This window comes from Carlito syrichta, unplaced genomic scaffold, assembly GCF_000164805.1.
Source record: "Carlito syrichta isolate Samal-C Ts95f unplaced genomic scaffold, Tarsius_syrichta-2.0.1 Scaffold305884, whole genome shotgun sequence".
Taxonomy (NCBI): Eukaryota; Metazoa; Chordata; class Mammalia; order Primates; family Tarsiidae; genus Carlito; species Carlito syrichta.
This window is the reverse complement of record NW_007249980.1, coordinates 303,309-318,955: the sequence shown is the minus strand read 5'-3', so window position 1 is coordinate 318,955 and position 15,647 is coordinate 303,309. Positions and strand designations below refer to the sequence as shown.

General features: G+C 37.8%; 1 protein-coding gene across 1 annotated transcript in view; it reads right to left on the bottom strand.

Moving 5' to 3' along the window:
• Positions 1 to 1,084: 1,084 nt before the first annotated feature.
• LRP6 (LDL receptor related protein 6) overlaps positions 1,085 to 15,647 on the bottom strand; it is a 161,626-nt gene continuing 147,063 nt past the window's right edge. The window contains exons 19-24 of the mRNA XM_008062923.2: positions 13,354 to 13,590; positions 12,025 to 12,135; positions 8,127 to 8,357; positions 6,735 to 6,871; positions 5,982 to 6,079; positions 1,085 to 1,752 (exon numbers count right to left, since the gene is read on the bottom strand). Coding sequence (XP_008061114.1) covers positions 1,458 to 1,752; positions 5,982 to 6,079; positions 6,735 to 6,871; positions 8,127 to 8,357; positions 12,025 to 12,135; positions 13,354 to 13,590 — 1,109 coding nt within the window. The 3' untranslated portion in view covers positions 1,085 to 1,457. The remainder of the gene's footprint in view (positions 1,753 to 5,981; positions 6,080 to 6,734; positions 6,872 to 8,126; positions 8,358 to 12,024; positions 12,136 to 13,353; positions 13,591 to 15,647) is intronic.

Genomic DNA, 15,647 nt, shown 5'->3' with positions numbered 1-15,647 from the left:
AGAAGTTAATAGTTTGCCTTCTCATTTAATCCCCATTGTTAAATTTATTAAATTGCCTTAATCTATAAAGGGATACAAGAGAACACACATAAAAAATTTAATATGAGGTGATTGTAAGAATAATTTGTGAATAGTTTGAAAACAACCTAACATTCACAGTGGATAACAAGAAGATATTAAACTCATGTCACACATTAGAAGAGGTATGTATGTAGACATCATTCTGAGAAAAATTGGCCTAAAGAACATGAAAATGTCACAAACCATTAATATCGGGAAAACCTAATGATAACAAAAAATTCTCTTTTTAAATAGATTGTCTCTAACCAGAACATATTTAAGTGTTTTATTCAGAAAAAATATATAAAAATGATTTCATGTTGTAATATTATATGCTGAAAGGATATATGATTAATTTACAGCAAAAACATAATGGTTAAATTTGTAATTCTTAAACACTGTCTATATGTGTTGAAAAAGACACTTTAATGAGCATTAAAACAATCTTGGAAGAAGAGCGATAATATGTCTAACTTTTGATCATTATGCAAAAACAGCAGTCAAATTGAAGAGCTAAGCTTACTGGGGAATGGTGCTAGGAGAAATATTAAAATCAAACCTTAATTTAGAAAATTCCACTTAATCAATTCTCAGATAAAAAGCTTAACTAAATCATGGTAATCTTGGCAAAATGGACTGCAAAGTTGCTGGGGGAGGCAGCAAAGTGAAAACACCTAGAGAAAAAATTAACTTTTGTATAGATTCTAAGGTAGGGACAGAAGACTTGCACACACAGCCTCACAGTGTCATAGCAGACAGCTGATCTCTCCTACAACAGCAACACCCAGGATGGATTTGTATAAATATCTATTTTCCTCACTAACATTGTTGTGTTCCTGGAGAAAATAAAGCCCTTTGTCCAAGGTTAGTATTAATTTTTTTTTCTTTCATGATTTCTTAACTTGTTGGCCCTCAAATGTTCGTTAACGCTACAGCTATTTGGCTACACTCAAGTATCTGTGGTTTGCTGCTCTGAGATGGATTTAATTTTTTCCTTCTTCTTTTTGTTTTTGTTTTGTTTCATTTTTGGTATCAATAAAGCCCAGACATTCCTGTCAGTGATGCCTTTATTATTCCTGTTTCTTTTGTACTCAGTCACTTCACTGGGTTTAAGGCATGCTTTGTGTATTTAGTTTGCAAAAATAAAACTTTTAGTACAAATTTATTTTTTATACAAACTTTTATGGCACAAGCAGCAAATCTGCTGTTTTAAGAAAATATATAAATATCCTTTTCTTCTGTACAAATATCTCCAGTATTCCCTATCCCATTTTATAATTTTAACTGTACATGGTCTGCCTCATCCTTCTCTAATAGCTCCCTCCCCCCCTCCAGATCTCAGCCAATTTGTATTTACATGTTCATGTTGGAGGCAGTCAGAGGAGGAGGGCTCCTCCTCAGGAGGAGTCTGTACAGGGCGAGGGTGGCGGCGGGTAGAGGTGATGAGAATAGCTCCTCTCTGTGTACGGAGAAGGTGGGCAGCTTTCATAGTTCTCTTCTGCCGACAAGTACTGGCTTCGGGGTGTGGGAGGTGGGGGCACAGGTTCTGAGTCATAGTTCAAGTCACTGGTGTAGCCCTTGGCTGTTGCCACTGAGGTCATTCTCCGGCTAGGAGCATAGTCACTGTCACAAACATCTGTGCTGCAGGGTGTGGTGGGGGGCGCAAAGTGCCGGTAACTATATGGCCTATAGCTGATACAGGGAGGAAAGAAAGAGAGAGAATGAGTTTCAACAGAAAATGATTTCCCCTATCAGAATACAGAGGTATTAGGTGTAAACTTCACTTTAAAAACAATAAGCTACAGCAACTTAAATTTTCATAGATCAAGAGGCAATTTTCAATGGCAGACTGGCAGAGAAAGATAGCACGTATTTTCTCATTTGCAAATAAAATGTAATTAGAGGCAAGCAAAAGTGAACAGGATGGAAATGCAGAGGTGAACTCAATCTAGTTTCTGAATGTGCTCTTCAATCTCCAAGGTACACTGCACCACAGGATAAAGAAGGATGATTCAACATTGTACTTAACCATCACTTTTGGAAAATCTCTGTTACGCATTTTATACTTAATTTATAGAGCAGACCTCACCAATTTCTGCAGTTTCATAGCCTATGAGAAGAATGGGTCTTTATATATTTTACACTACTTAAATACGTTAGCATTTCCTCAACATTTTTTAACTGCTCCACAATTAACCTGATGAAAAATTACTTTGATGATATCTAAGATTTCATTTCTTTCTTTAAAACTCAAATATTGTACAACCCAGGTTGAATTTTGGTAGACAGCCTAAGGGACATATCTATCCCATTATTGTTACTGTTAGCAAAAGGAAATTGCTGTGGTTGGGGGAAATAGTTTTCATTCCTTATGTATTGCCAAGTATATTGTCATAAAGGCAACTTTAAACACCAAAGTGATAAACTTTCGATACTCACTACAGAGTCAGTGAATTTTCTAATATATATTTCAGAGGTCTAATCTATTTATAGCATATAACTTGTTTAAGTAATCTACAGATGTTAGGTTTGTAGCATGGCTAAAGAAAAAGGCAGTGGAAAGAGAAATATACTAGTGAGAATAAGAGCTGATCTAAATGCTGGCTTTTCCATCATTTCTACTTCTATTTGTAACTTTTTATTTGTTTTTGAGTTGGAATCTTACTCCGTCGCCCAGGTTGGAGCGCAGTAGCACCCTCACAGCCACTGCAGCCTTGACCTGCTGGGCTCAGGCAATTCTCCTCCTTCAGCCTTCCAAGTAGCCAGAACCACAGGCATGTGCTACCAAGTTCAGCTAATTTTTTGATTGGTAGAGATGAGGTCTCGCCAAGCCGCCCAGGCTGTTCTCAAACCTGTGGGCTCAGGCAATCCCCTTACCTCGGCCTCCCAAAGTGCTGGGATTACAGGCTTGAGCCACCATGCGTGGCCTTTTTTTTTTTTTTTTTGAGCTAGGGTCTCATTCTGTTGCCTAGACTGTAGTGCATGGGCATGATCATGGCCCATAGCAGCCTCGAACTTCTGGACTCAAGCAATCTACTTTCCTCAGACTTATGAGTAGCTAGGACTACAGGCATGTGCCACCACCTGCCTAACTTTTTGTAGAGAAGGGCTCTTGTTATGCTGTTCAGCCTGATCCAAACTCCTGGGCTTGAGCAATCCTCCCGCCTTGGACTCCCAAAGTGCTGGGATTCCAGGAATAGGCCACCATGCACAGTCATATCTGTAATTACTTATACCTTTTTACTCTAAATATGGTCAAGTTGATCTTACATTTATCCCAAAGAGTTACTTACAAGCTTTCTCATTACACAAAGTGATTGTAAGAGAAGGGGCAAGATCAAGTATAAAACCGATATAGCAATTCATAAGAAACCCAGGGATAAAGAGAGCTACAAGATAATATCCTAGTATACAAACTATTGGAAATCACTTGAGTTTGCCTCAAAAGAAGTGGTTGCCTGGGACCAAAAGTTACACGACCTACACGAGCAGGTTCTTAAAGGCTTTTACTATCAATATTGACATGATATCACAGTTTTGGTTTTTTTGTTCTTATCTTTCCGTTCAATCATATGTCAAGTCTTGGTGAAATTACTTGGGCAAACATTTATTTAAAAGTCCAAATACATCTATTTTCTTTTTTTTTTTTTGAGTTGGAGTCTCACTCTGTCGCCCAGACTGTAGTGCAGTGGCCGCTCCCAGCCACCGCAGCCTTGACCTGCTGGACTCTGGTGATCCTTCCGCCTCAGCCTTCCGAGTAGCTGGAATTATAGGCATGCGCTACCACGCCCAGCTGATTTTTTGATTTATTGTAGAGATGAGGTCTCGCTGCCTAGGAGGGTCTCGAACCCACGGGCTCAGGCAATCCACTCACCTCAGCCTCCCAAAGGCGCGGGATTACAGGCTGAGCCACCGAGTCTGGCTTAAACACATCTATTTTCATGAAAAAAAAGAAAACAGGCCAGGCTCGGTGGCTCAGTCTGTAATCCGTGCTTTGGGAGGCTGAGGTGAGTAAATTGCCTGAGCCTGCGGCTTTGTGACCCGCCTGGGCAACTTAGTGAGACCTCATCTCTGCAATAAATAAAAAAAATTAGCCAGGTGTGGTAGCGTGTGCCCGCAGTTCCAGCTACTTGGAAGCCTGAGGCGGAAGGATCACTGGAGCCCAGCAGGTCAAGGCTGCGGTGGCTGGGAGTGGCCATTGCACTCTAGTCTGGGCAACTGAGTGAGACTCCAACTCAAAAAAAAGAAAACAAATTGAATTAACAAAATTCATTTATGTCCCAAGTTAGATAAAAATCTCAACAAATGATGAAAGATTTGACTAAGATCAAACAGAAACTGAGCTCAATTTGAGACACAGAAAATAGTTAAAGAAGAAATGTTTTTGGAGCAATTATCTTTATTTTGATGATTGTTTTATTCAATTTGAGTTAAATGATTTTTTAAGACAAAAATTTAGGTCTTTAGTTTCTCAATTTTCATAATTCTGCTTTTTCTGTTTTGTCTTTTTAACTTATGGCAGAGAAATCAGCACTAGAATAAATTATAAGCAGCCTAGGCAACATAGCAAGACCTCATCTCTACAAAAAAAATATAAAAATTAGTCAGGCGTAGTGGTATGTGCCTAGAGTCCCAGCTACTCAGGAGACCGAGTTGGGAAGATCACTTGAGCTCAGGAGTTCGAAGCTGCAGTGAGCAATGATAATGCCACTGTACTCCAGCCTAGGTGACAAAGCAAGACCATGAAAAAAAATCATAAAAACAATCAGTTCAGAGCCAAAGTTATCTAAAACAGTTTTATCTAAACTGAAATGCGAATTCTGAATTCTGAATGAGATACTACATTTGGTTTCCACTTCATTTCTATACATGGGTGAGGTTCTATGAGGCGGATATGACTGAAACACTAAGAAATACCCTATCTAGAAGATAGCAGGCACCTGAGGGATGCCCATAAACACTGGGCACCTAGTGTTTAGACAGAGACTGTCAAGCTGTTGACCATTCTGTTGGCCTTTCAAAGAAGATGGAAGAAGAAGGCTGACATGATAGTATCTGACCTGCTTAACACACTTCATAGACCTAAAATTAGCACAATGACTTAATTTCCCCTTTTGTGACTTACAAAAATACTTCATTTATTTTAGTCAGTCTTGATTTATTCCATGCAACCACATAAAAAATTTTTATTCCAGATCGTAATAACATATTTTAGCAAAGGCTGAACTTACACTTGCATCAACTTTTCTAAAATTCTGTGCTCTTAATATGTCTGCTGTTTTAAGCTCTCACAACTCTGAACCATGGTCTTATCCCAGTATTTCATTCTTAGAATGTCAAACTATTTTGCAACCAGTTACTTCAGTGGGTATCTTTTCCTTAGACTACTACCAAAGCCTGGGGCTACTTTATTATTCTAAAAGCCAGCATCAGTAACAATCTTTAAAAAAATGCATAATGCCCCAAAAGGAAAGGACTGAGGCATTTGTAAGTATTAACAAGAAAAGATGCCTATTCTCTCTCTCTGATGACCCTCCTTTACTCATTCGGGGCCACATCAAGTACACAACAGAATATTTCTTCCTTTTTTTTTTTGAGGTGGAGTCTCACTCTGTCGCCCAGACTGGAGTGCAGTGGCCGCTCCCGGCCGCCGCAGCCTCGACCTGCTGGGCTCCGGCGATCCTTCCGCCTCAGCCTTCCGAGGAGCAGGAACAAACGCGTGCTACCACGCCCGGCTGATTTTTTGATTTATTGTAGAGATGAGGTCTCGCTGCCCAGGCGGGTCTCAAACCCACGGGCTCAGGCAATCCACTCACCTCAGCCTCCCAAAGGTGCGGGATTACAGGCTGAGCCACCGAGCCCAGCTTATTTCTTCCTTTTAATAAGTACTTCAACTCATATTAGAGAAAGATATATATTACCTGTATGACCTATGAGTAGAAGGACTATTTGAAGAATATCCAAATTCCATAGTGTAATGTGATCGTTCTGTGGCTGGGGATGGTGGGGGGTTCAAAATCTAAAAGAAAAAATTATTAAAATAATGATAGTCTACCCCAAACAAAGACTATTAGACTTGCTATCAACTTTTCTTACTTCATCTCTATTAGTATTCCTTTTCATTACACCATTAGCACAATCTTGCTTTTTCAAAGAACTAATAGTATTTTAGGACTCAAATAGTATTTTAGGACTGTGGCTCCCTCATTCTCTAAGATAAAACTCATCATGGCTAAAAAGTGCAAAGTAGTAAAAAGAAAATCTGTAATCTACAAGTCCCTGGTTTAAGGTCAGCACAGGTAGTCCCTGGTTTTTAAAACTTATAAATATTTAGAGAAAAATTACTGATTTAGGAGAAATTCCAGGTGTGTTTCCTCTTTTGGGAGGTCATAAAATGAAGTCCCTAATCTCACAAGAGGTACTTTAGTAGTTCTACTTTTACTTGAAATGTGAAACTAATGCCCAGTGCTTTCAAATATGCTGATTATTACACAGTCAACTAAGACTTAAAGCATGTGGGAGGAGTGGTAAGTCCTTCTTTGAGCCTTTTATGCCTAAATTCTACATAAAAAAGCTATTTCTACATTATTATCACTGAACGCTAACATTTAAATAAGTTTAAAAAATCTAAGATCCTAAGTATTTTCGGGTTCAAAAGAAAACAGACTGCTTACTGCAGGAAAGTAAGTGCCTTTGGTGCTCGAAGAACTACTTGACGATGCTCCTGTGACATGAGCTCGATCATAGGGGGGTCCACTGCTTCCCCCCATGATACTGAGGGAGCTGATCATTGATTTACCTCGGGACATTCCTAAAATGAAAGGGACAAAAACTGAAGATGAGTAAGATCTATAAAAATGCATGAAATAATTTTACTCAACACTTGGATTACAAATATCAATAGTCAAGTAGTCTGATTTCAAAATAACATATGCCCTCCTTTCCTAATAATTGGAAACATTTAATGGAGAAAGGAAACGAATGTTTTCTAGAAATGAAAGCTTCAATTGAGAACTGGCTTAGTATAAGGCCAAGAATAGCTTCTCCTCCCTCCTCTGGTGGAAGCAGAGCTATTCAAAATAAGAGGTTCTCAACCTCTTGGATGATTTAAAGAAGAAAGGTGGAGGCTGTGAAGCAGGGCAGTCTAAAGAATAGATTTGTTCAAAAGAAAATAAAAACTATTTTTTAGAGCATAAAACACAACATACACAAGATTGATTCTTCATCTGATGGATGCAAATGTTGCTGGAATCAAAACTACCAATGCTAAAGAAGAAATTCTACTTTTTTCCAAGTGGCTTCCCAAATTCCACTAACTGAAAATAAGTATGGCAACAAAGAAATATTATCATTAGCAACTTAAAAACTATATTTGTTAACTTACAAATGACACCCATAATCAGTTCCTATTTTCAGAGGGATTCTGCCAGGTACCGCCTTCATATTTATTAAGAGGAAGGTTTCTTTTAACTAAAGACACCAGAAAACACTGAAAAGAAAGCTACACTTTCCTAGAGCAATATGGCCTACCCAAGTGTAAAACTTCCGGCTACTGGGCTATGCCTAAGCTCAAGTCCCCTGCCATCAAGTAAAGTCAAGAGAAAATAACATATTCCTCCCTTTTATCAAACCTAGCTATTTACAAATCTTTGCTGGGTGAAGGGGATCTTATCTATTTTTTGGCCTCCTTTTATTCCTGGCACAATAGTATTGGAGTACTCTGGTGGAGAGCCTAAAGAACCTGTGCTCTATAGCTCTTTTCCCTAGAGGACTGGCTGATTCACCTAGTGCAAGATAATACATCCAGATATACACTCAGAGGAGAGCTTGTATATGTATTTGCTTCATATCCTTTGGTAATTTCTACCAACCTATAACTAAGGCCTTTTTTTGTAAAGAGAATGTGTTAATAGTCAAAAAAAAAAAGAACACATGTTCTTATAATGTTTAAAACCCAAAGTCATCTAGTTTGAAACTGACTCCAGGTAGTATCCTGTTTCCATAATGAAAACTTGGCAAACTTGTCAGGGCCCAAGACTTATTCTCAATCAATCAGTCTAACTCACCTGGAAGAGATCCCGACAAAGAACTTGGGTGTGGCACATAACCAAGGGGCACAGAAGCTGGTCCGTGAACAACATAGTCATTAGTCATGGTTTCCCCATCTCCCTTCATACGTGGACATAACATCCTCTGACAGATAAAGTATATGGTTCCAGACACAAAAATGGTGACAATTACTCCAATAACTGACCCAACTGTATTGGTGGCCTGGGGTGCTGGCTCTTCTGTTGGATCTAAAATGGAGAATGAAGAACAGTTATCTAATGGAAAAACAACTGTATATTAAAAGTAGTAATCAAAAAGAGGGCTTACTAACAGAATGTGAAGCTATAAGCCTAATAAAAATAGCTCAAAAATGTTTTTATGAATACAAACATACCATGACCATTAACATATGGATTAAATGTCATCATTAGGAATTAAAATGAACTACCCTTAAGTGAAGACAGAAATAAAATAGACTGGAAAGTATGGTTATAAATGGATAGAAACAAACATTAAGCAGAGATTTAAACACCGTAAGAAGCTTTAAATACATATACAAATAAAATCTATTCTACTTCATTTTGTATACCATAAAAATCAACAAGATTATTTTAAAATTTCAGGAAAATTTTTAGGGCCAGAAGAATGAACCCAGAAAAGCCATCAAAGGTTTTACCTGGAATGGTAAAGAAGAAAAAAACCAACTCTGGGCACATGTTAGATTTTTACATTGAACAGTGACATTTAGGCCTGCTGAAGGAAAATGAAAGACTAAAGAGAGCCTTAGCTCTCAAACCCAGTATGCTGCTGCCTTCAGGCTGGCCGCCTGAAAGCAAGGAACACAAGGTATCCAATACGTAGTTACCAGAGGACTCACAGAGAAAGGCCAGGGCTAGAGGAGGATCCTGCCTGCGATATCCACCTTCACTGGATCTCTTAAGTGTAAATGCTTCCCAGAGAGAGGTCTATCATCCACTTACTATTTTCTTCCTCTACTTACTCTCCAGGGAAATTCCTTCCTCTACCATGGTTTTTTCATCAATAAACTAAAGAGCACCCCAAACCTCTTCTGAGCCACAACCCATATAATCAATTTTTTGAACTTCAATGGGATATTCTATGGGTATCTTTAATGCAACATATCCGAAACTGAACTCATCATCACTATCATCTATCATTTCTCCTAGATTCCAGGAGACCACAAATGAATTCATCTAGTATAGGACAATAAAGAGTGATGGGGCCTGTGGCAAACTATAAAGCATGGCCTGCCTTAAGGCATTTACATTAAATGAAAAACAAATTAACAAGAAACAATGCAACAACCAGACATTACACCTACAGTCAAGATACAGTATGGTATTTAAATTTTCAGTCCTTGCTACATATCCTATTATAAATGTTAATGCCTCCATTTACTCCAAGAGGCACCTGCAGGCCTACCGAAACTTATCAACTATATCTAAGTGGTTACCAACTTCTTTTTATTCTATTTCTGAAATAACTCTGAAATCTGTTCCCTTCTTTTCTTTCTACTGCTCCCCCTCTTGATTTAGATCATCATCATCTTCTGCCTGAACTCTAATCTTCTTCTTTTTAAATTATAGGTTGCATGTCATTAGTAGATGGTAAGACCAATTAAGTGGGTTGCAAACAGCATTTAAAAAAGTAAAATAAAAGAATGAATTCTATATAATAAGAGTAAATACTGCTGTGTGACACTTTTGGTTGTTTTTTTAAATGCACCCCCATCATTGTATAACTCTCGTTGTAGTCAAAAGAAGATTAAAAGTAACCAATCTAACAGATTTCCTTGTTTATAATCTTATTACTTCCTAATCCATCCACTTTACAACTTTTTGTATTTACTTGGCTGGTGAGTCTTTTTCTTGAAATTTTCAACGACTCTCCATTGTTAATGAAATATTGACTAGGCTCTTTAGAAGAAAAGCAAAGTGTCTCACAATCTTACCTCTACCTATATATTACCTGTATATTAACCTCTTGCTGACCTCCCTCAAGACATGGCCTGTGTTTTGGCTGTCGTATTTACAAGGAGTTTATTTCACAGGTGTCTATTTTACTCTTTTCTGCTTTCAAACAGTATACTCCTTCTGCCTAAAATGCAATTTTCCCACTGATATGCATAATAAACACTAACAACACCCAATTTTCAGTACCATTTTTCAAAGACGCCTTCCTTGCTCAAAGACATCTTTTTTTTTTTTAAGTTGACTACTCTCTCTCATTGATGCTACTACTTGTATATATCTCCATTACAGCTCTTTTCATATTACTTATCACACTCCATTGTCAACAGTACCTACTGTAAGTCAGGCTATGTGTTTACCAGGCTAAATTACATATGCGTTGAATCATTTAATTTTCTCCTATCAGGCTAGTATTATCTTCATTCTAGAGATGAGGAAAATATTATTTAATAGGAACAAATAATTTGTTGGTAGGGGAGGAGCTAGGATTCAATTCCAGCTTTAGCTGGTTCTAAAATTCCTATTCTTACTACTATCTCAACTATATGAGGGGAGACCCAAACAAACCCAGAATTATTTTTTGGAGGGTAGGCCCATTTACTGGCTTCTCTCATTAGGTGAGTGTTCTTAGTAACTTACTGACAGCAGGCACCAGGCAACAGGCACCAGCTAGCGCTGTTGTGAGAGGGTGTGTTCGGCTTCAGTGAGTTTTTTGGGGGAGATCCTGTCAACATGTTTGTCCATTTCATGATGGGTGATCTTCATGAACAATCTGTCCATACTGTGTTGAGTGTTCAACAGTTTTTGACCAAAAAACTGCATGACCCACCCGTCAGATCCCACCCTCCCTATTCACCCAATCTCACCCCAAGTGACTTTTGTTGTTTTCCTAGATGAAAAAAAGTCCTCAAAGGCAAACGTTTTGCTGATGTGGAAGAAGAGAAACAAAAAATGGCAAAAGCGCTAAAAGGCATCAAAACTGGTGAGTTCAAAAACTGTTTTTCAGCAGTGGAAAAAGCATCTTAATAGCTGTATTGCATCAAATGGAGAGTACTTTAAAGGTGACTAAAGTGTAAACATGTAAGAACTCACAATTTTTTTATAAATAAGGCTTTTTTGGGTCCCCCTCTCACAGAGGACTTTGAGAAACCTGGTGCAGGTAACATGCATCCTCAGCATATACAGCAAAGTGTCTAGCACAAGGCAGTAAGTGCTTGTTGAACAAATGAATAGATTCTAAGTCTTAAGGAGTAATCCCACTTGAGCTTTGTATAAGGACCAGCCTAAAGTCCTCCTTCCAGCTGAGATTTTGAATAAGCCTAATCTAAATATATCAAATAGGATAGACCTGGCTTATACTGAATTCCATTCGGAATTAAGTTTATCAATTTGGGATACATTTCATGTTAGGGCACTGGCCAATAGCGATGAACCCTGAAGAAATTATAGGCTATGCGGCCAAGGGTCCCTAAGTCTAGGGGTATATGTTGGCCCAAGTATCCTCAGGCTACAGTTTAAGAAAGCTCTTAATAGCTTCTAGTCATTGAAAACTGGTGGAAACACTTCAAGAAAATAACAGGATATAGTTAAACATGGACTAATGTTCACAAACTAAGATCAACAACTTATTTTCATATATCTGAATTATTTGAGAATTTTGTTAACTTTAGTTGTAGTAAAATAATATTTATTATTTCCTGGTGCTTTACTAAGTGCTTCTGTGAAGATTTATGAGCATATAAAAACTGCTAAGTTTAAGAAATTATTGAAAGCAAAACATTACAAATCCTAGGCACAAATAATTAGCTTAATATTAATACTTAGTAAGGAAATACTGATTATAAGTAAACCTCACACATAATGAAAAAAAGTAGTTTGAAAAATTTCCCTTATGAGTAATTTACAAGGTGTTAGTCCTACTTACAACAATCCAGTTCATCTGACTTGTCACTGCAATCCACATTATGATCACACTTCTTGTGCTTTCCAATGCATTGACCATTGGCACAGCGAAACTGATCAATTAAACAAAGCACTGGAAAAAAATGCAAATAGTTTTCTTATTTTCACTAACATGTAAAGTCAAACTCTGGCAAAACTTAAAAGGTGCTTTCTGAGTACAAATTAAAAATAAAACAGACTTTTAGATATAATTTAAATATAATTCTCTGGAGATTTCCAATGACAGTGGGAAAAAGAAATCCAGCAGGAAATTTCCTATTTTATTCTTTACATTAAATTCCCTCTTTTATTAATAATTGTTGATTATCCTAAAGAATTCTAGATAACTTGTTAATTGGCTGATTTTTTTTTTTTAGTCAGATTCTCACTCTGTCACCCAGGCTGGAGTGCTGGAGTGCAGTGGCACACTCAAGGCTACTACAGCCTTGACCTGCTGGGCTCAGGCAATCCCTCAGCCTTCTAAGTAGCTGGAACTTCAGGGCATGCCACCCGACCGGCTAATTTTTTGATTTATTGTAGAGACAAGGTCTCATCAAGTTTCCCAGGCTGGTCTTTAACCCTAGGCTCAGCAATCCTCTGGCTTCTGCCTCCCAAAGTGCTGGGATTATAGGCGTGAGCCACCATGCCCGGTCTGGTTGTTGTTTTTATTTTTAGAGACAGAGCCTTGCTCCGTCACCCAAGCTGGAGTGCAACGGTGTGATCATAGTTCACTGCAGCCTCGATCTCCTGGGCTTAAGTGATCCTTCTGCTTCAGCTTCCTGAGTAGCTAGGACTACAGGTGAACACCACTATGCCCAATTATCTTTTTAATTTTTTTGTAGAGATGGGGTCTTGCTATGTTGCTCAGGCTGGTCTCGAACTCCTAGACTCAAGTGATCTTCCTGCTTCAGCATTCTAAAGTGCTGGGATTATAAGCATAAGCCACTGTGCCCAGCAGGTTGGTTTGTTTTACAGTGTTAAATGTTAGTAAGGGAAAGAGAAGAATATTAAATATGTGAGTGTGTAATTAATATACCCACTAATTCACAGTTCACTGGAAACAGGGACTATTTCTACATATTGAAGCCCTAATCTTTTTGGTTCTATTTTTCAATTCTAAATCTTACTAATCTATATAAATTTATGCACGTAAAGTGAATTAACGTAACAGTTTGGAAAATTATACTATGTTCAGATATGGTCAAATGTATTGAAAAACCCCAGTTTACCAAGAAGCCAAGCAACACTCTGAATCTTAAACAACCTGATAAAAAAAGGACTATGTGGCCAGGCACTAACGAATTTTGCATACCTTCACAGTTCTTCTCATCTGATTTGTCCTGACAGTTTGCATCTCCATTGCATCGGAGGGCACCGTCGATACACTGTCCACTGGCACACTGGAACTGGGACTCTGAGCATACAGGACAATTGAGTTCATCACTGTGGTCTTCACATTCTGTAAACCCATCGCACCGCCAAGCCACAGGGATACAATCAATTTCCCCCGTGAAACAAGTAAATTGCTGAGGAGAACATGTTGGGGGTTCTTCAAAAGAACAAGATAGAGGGGAATGACAAAAACACAATCATGATCACACAGAGATACAAACACTTATACATGAGTGAAGCTCATTTAATAATTAACATATACAAACACTATAATAAATAAAATTTGTAAGTTTTATCTAATCAGAGACAAAATAAAGTTTGAAGCAAACATTTTTTCAAATATTGCAATTCAAGTGAAATTATAATATTTGCAATCCATTACAATCTCACATGTAACCTAGAATAGTCACTGAAATCACTAATCTCCAGATTATTTTAAAGTTAGCTTAGAACTCATAGGTTTCCTAGCTGTGAAATTCTCAAAGGATGGTCCATGAAGCTGTAGGGTTTCTTGAGACCACTTTTAGGAAATCTACTAGGCCAAACCATTTTAATAATAATATTAAGACAAAATTTGCTCTTTTCACTATGTTGCACTGATGCTACAAAAGGAATGATGAGTAAAATTGCTGGAACCTTAGCAGACTCCAGACAATGACAACAAATTGTACTAGTTGTCACTATAGCCTACACAGCTACACACACATACAGTTTATTTATTTATTTATATTTTTGAGTTGGAGTCTCACTGTCACCCAGACTGGAGTGCAGTGCCACACTCCCGGCCACTGCAGCCTCAACCTGCTGGGCTCCGGCGATCCTTCCTCCTCAGCCTTCCAAGTAGTTGGAACTACAGGCACGCGCTACTATGCCCGGCTAGTGTTTGATTATTGTAGAGATGAGGTCTTGCCGAGTTGCCCGGGTAGGTCTCGAACCCACGGGTTCAGGCAATCCACTCGCCTAGGCCTCCCAAAGTGCTGGGATTACAGACTGAGCCACCAAGCCTGGCCTACACACACAGTTTAAACAAACAAGGCCAATTTCACCTAAGAATGCTCTTGATGAATTAATAAAAATATTAACTATATTAAAACCAACTCCTCAGTGTTTGTCTCTTCAATATTCTGTTTGATCAATTAGGAACTATGCACAAAGCTCAGGCTGCACTCCAAGGAATGAAGGTTTCTAATGGGAAAGCATTTGTTTGAGTTGTAAATGCCAACTCAAAATGAACACCATTTTTACCTGAAAGAATGATTGGCAGATAAACTACATAGTAGTTATTTACACCTAGGTATTTAGCAGAAATTAAAAAAAAAAAAAAAGAACCAAGTGAGTCAGTTACTTCAAGAAAAACAATCAATAGTATTTGTAGCAAATTATAACACTGAAGCTTTCAATCAGAAATGAGAACTTTGGAAAACTTGTATACAATACTGTAAACGTGACAAATTCCCAGTATTTAAAATATTTTTCTGATGAGATTGATCATGATATTAACAAATGTGATTTTTTTGATACTATATTGTGAAATGGGCAAAACCTGAAGATCTGGGGTTTCAGTATGACATTCTAGTATTTCCAAATGACAAAAATTAGCTTAAAAAATCATGCCTTAGTAAAAGGCATATAAAACAGATCAGTATATTTTAATACAAGAGACTATGAAAAGTTAATTGATATCGTTTCAAATTCCACATCGCAACTAAACCTATAGGAAACTACCACTTGTCAAGATTTGATGTAGAATCTAAGATGAATATCCATAATTATTTAAAAAGGCTATTACAGTCCTGTTTCCCAACTGCATATATTAATAAATGTGATGCCGAATTTTCCACATATATTTCAACCAAGACAACGTATTTCAACAGAATGAATGTAAATGCACCCATGAGAATCCAGTCCAACATTAAGATTTACAAAAAGGTGAAAACAATGTCATTCTTCTCACTGAAGTTATTTTGCTTTAGAAAACGCAGTTGATTTTCTTAACACATTTCATTTATAAAAACATATAAGGGTTTGTTATTATTATCATTTTTAGAGACTAGATCTCATTATGTTGCCCACTCTGGTCTCCTGAAGTTCTGGGACTACAGGCATGAGGCACCATTGAAAATAACAATTGTTATTTTCAATGAATATTATTTTTTTTTTTGAGTTGGAGTCTCACTCTGTCGCCCAGACTGGAGTGCAGTGGCCGCTCCCGGC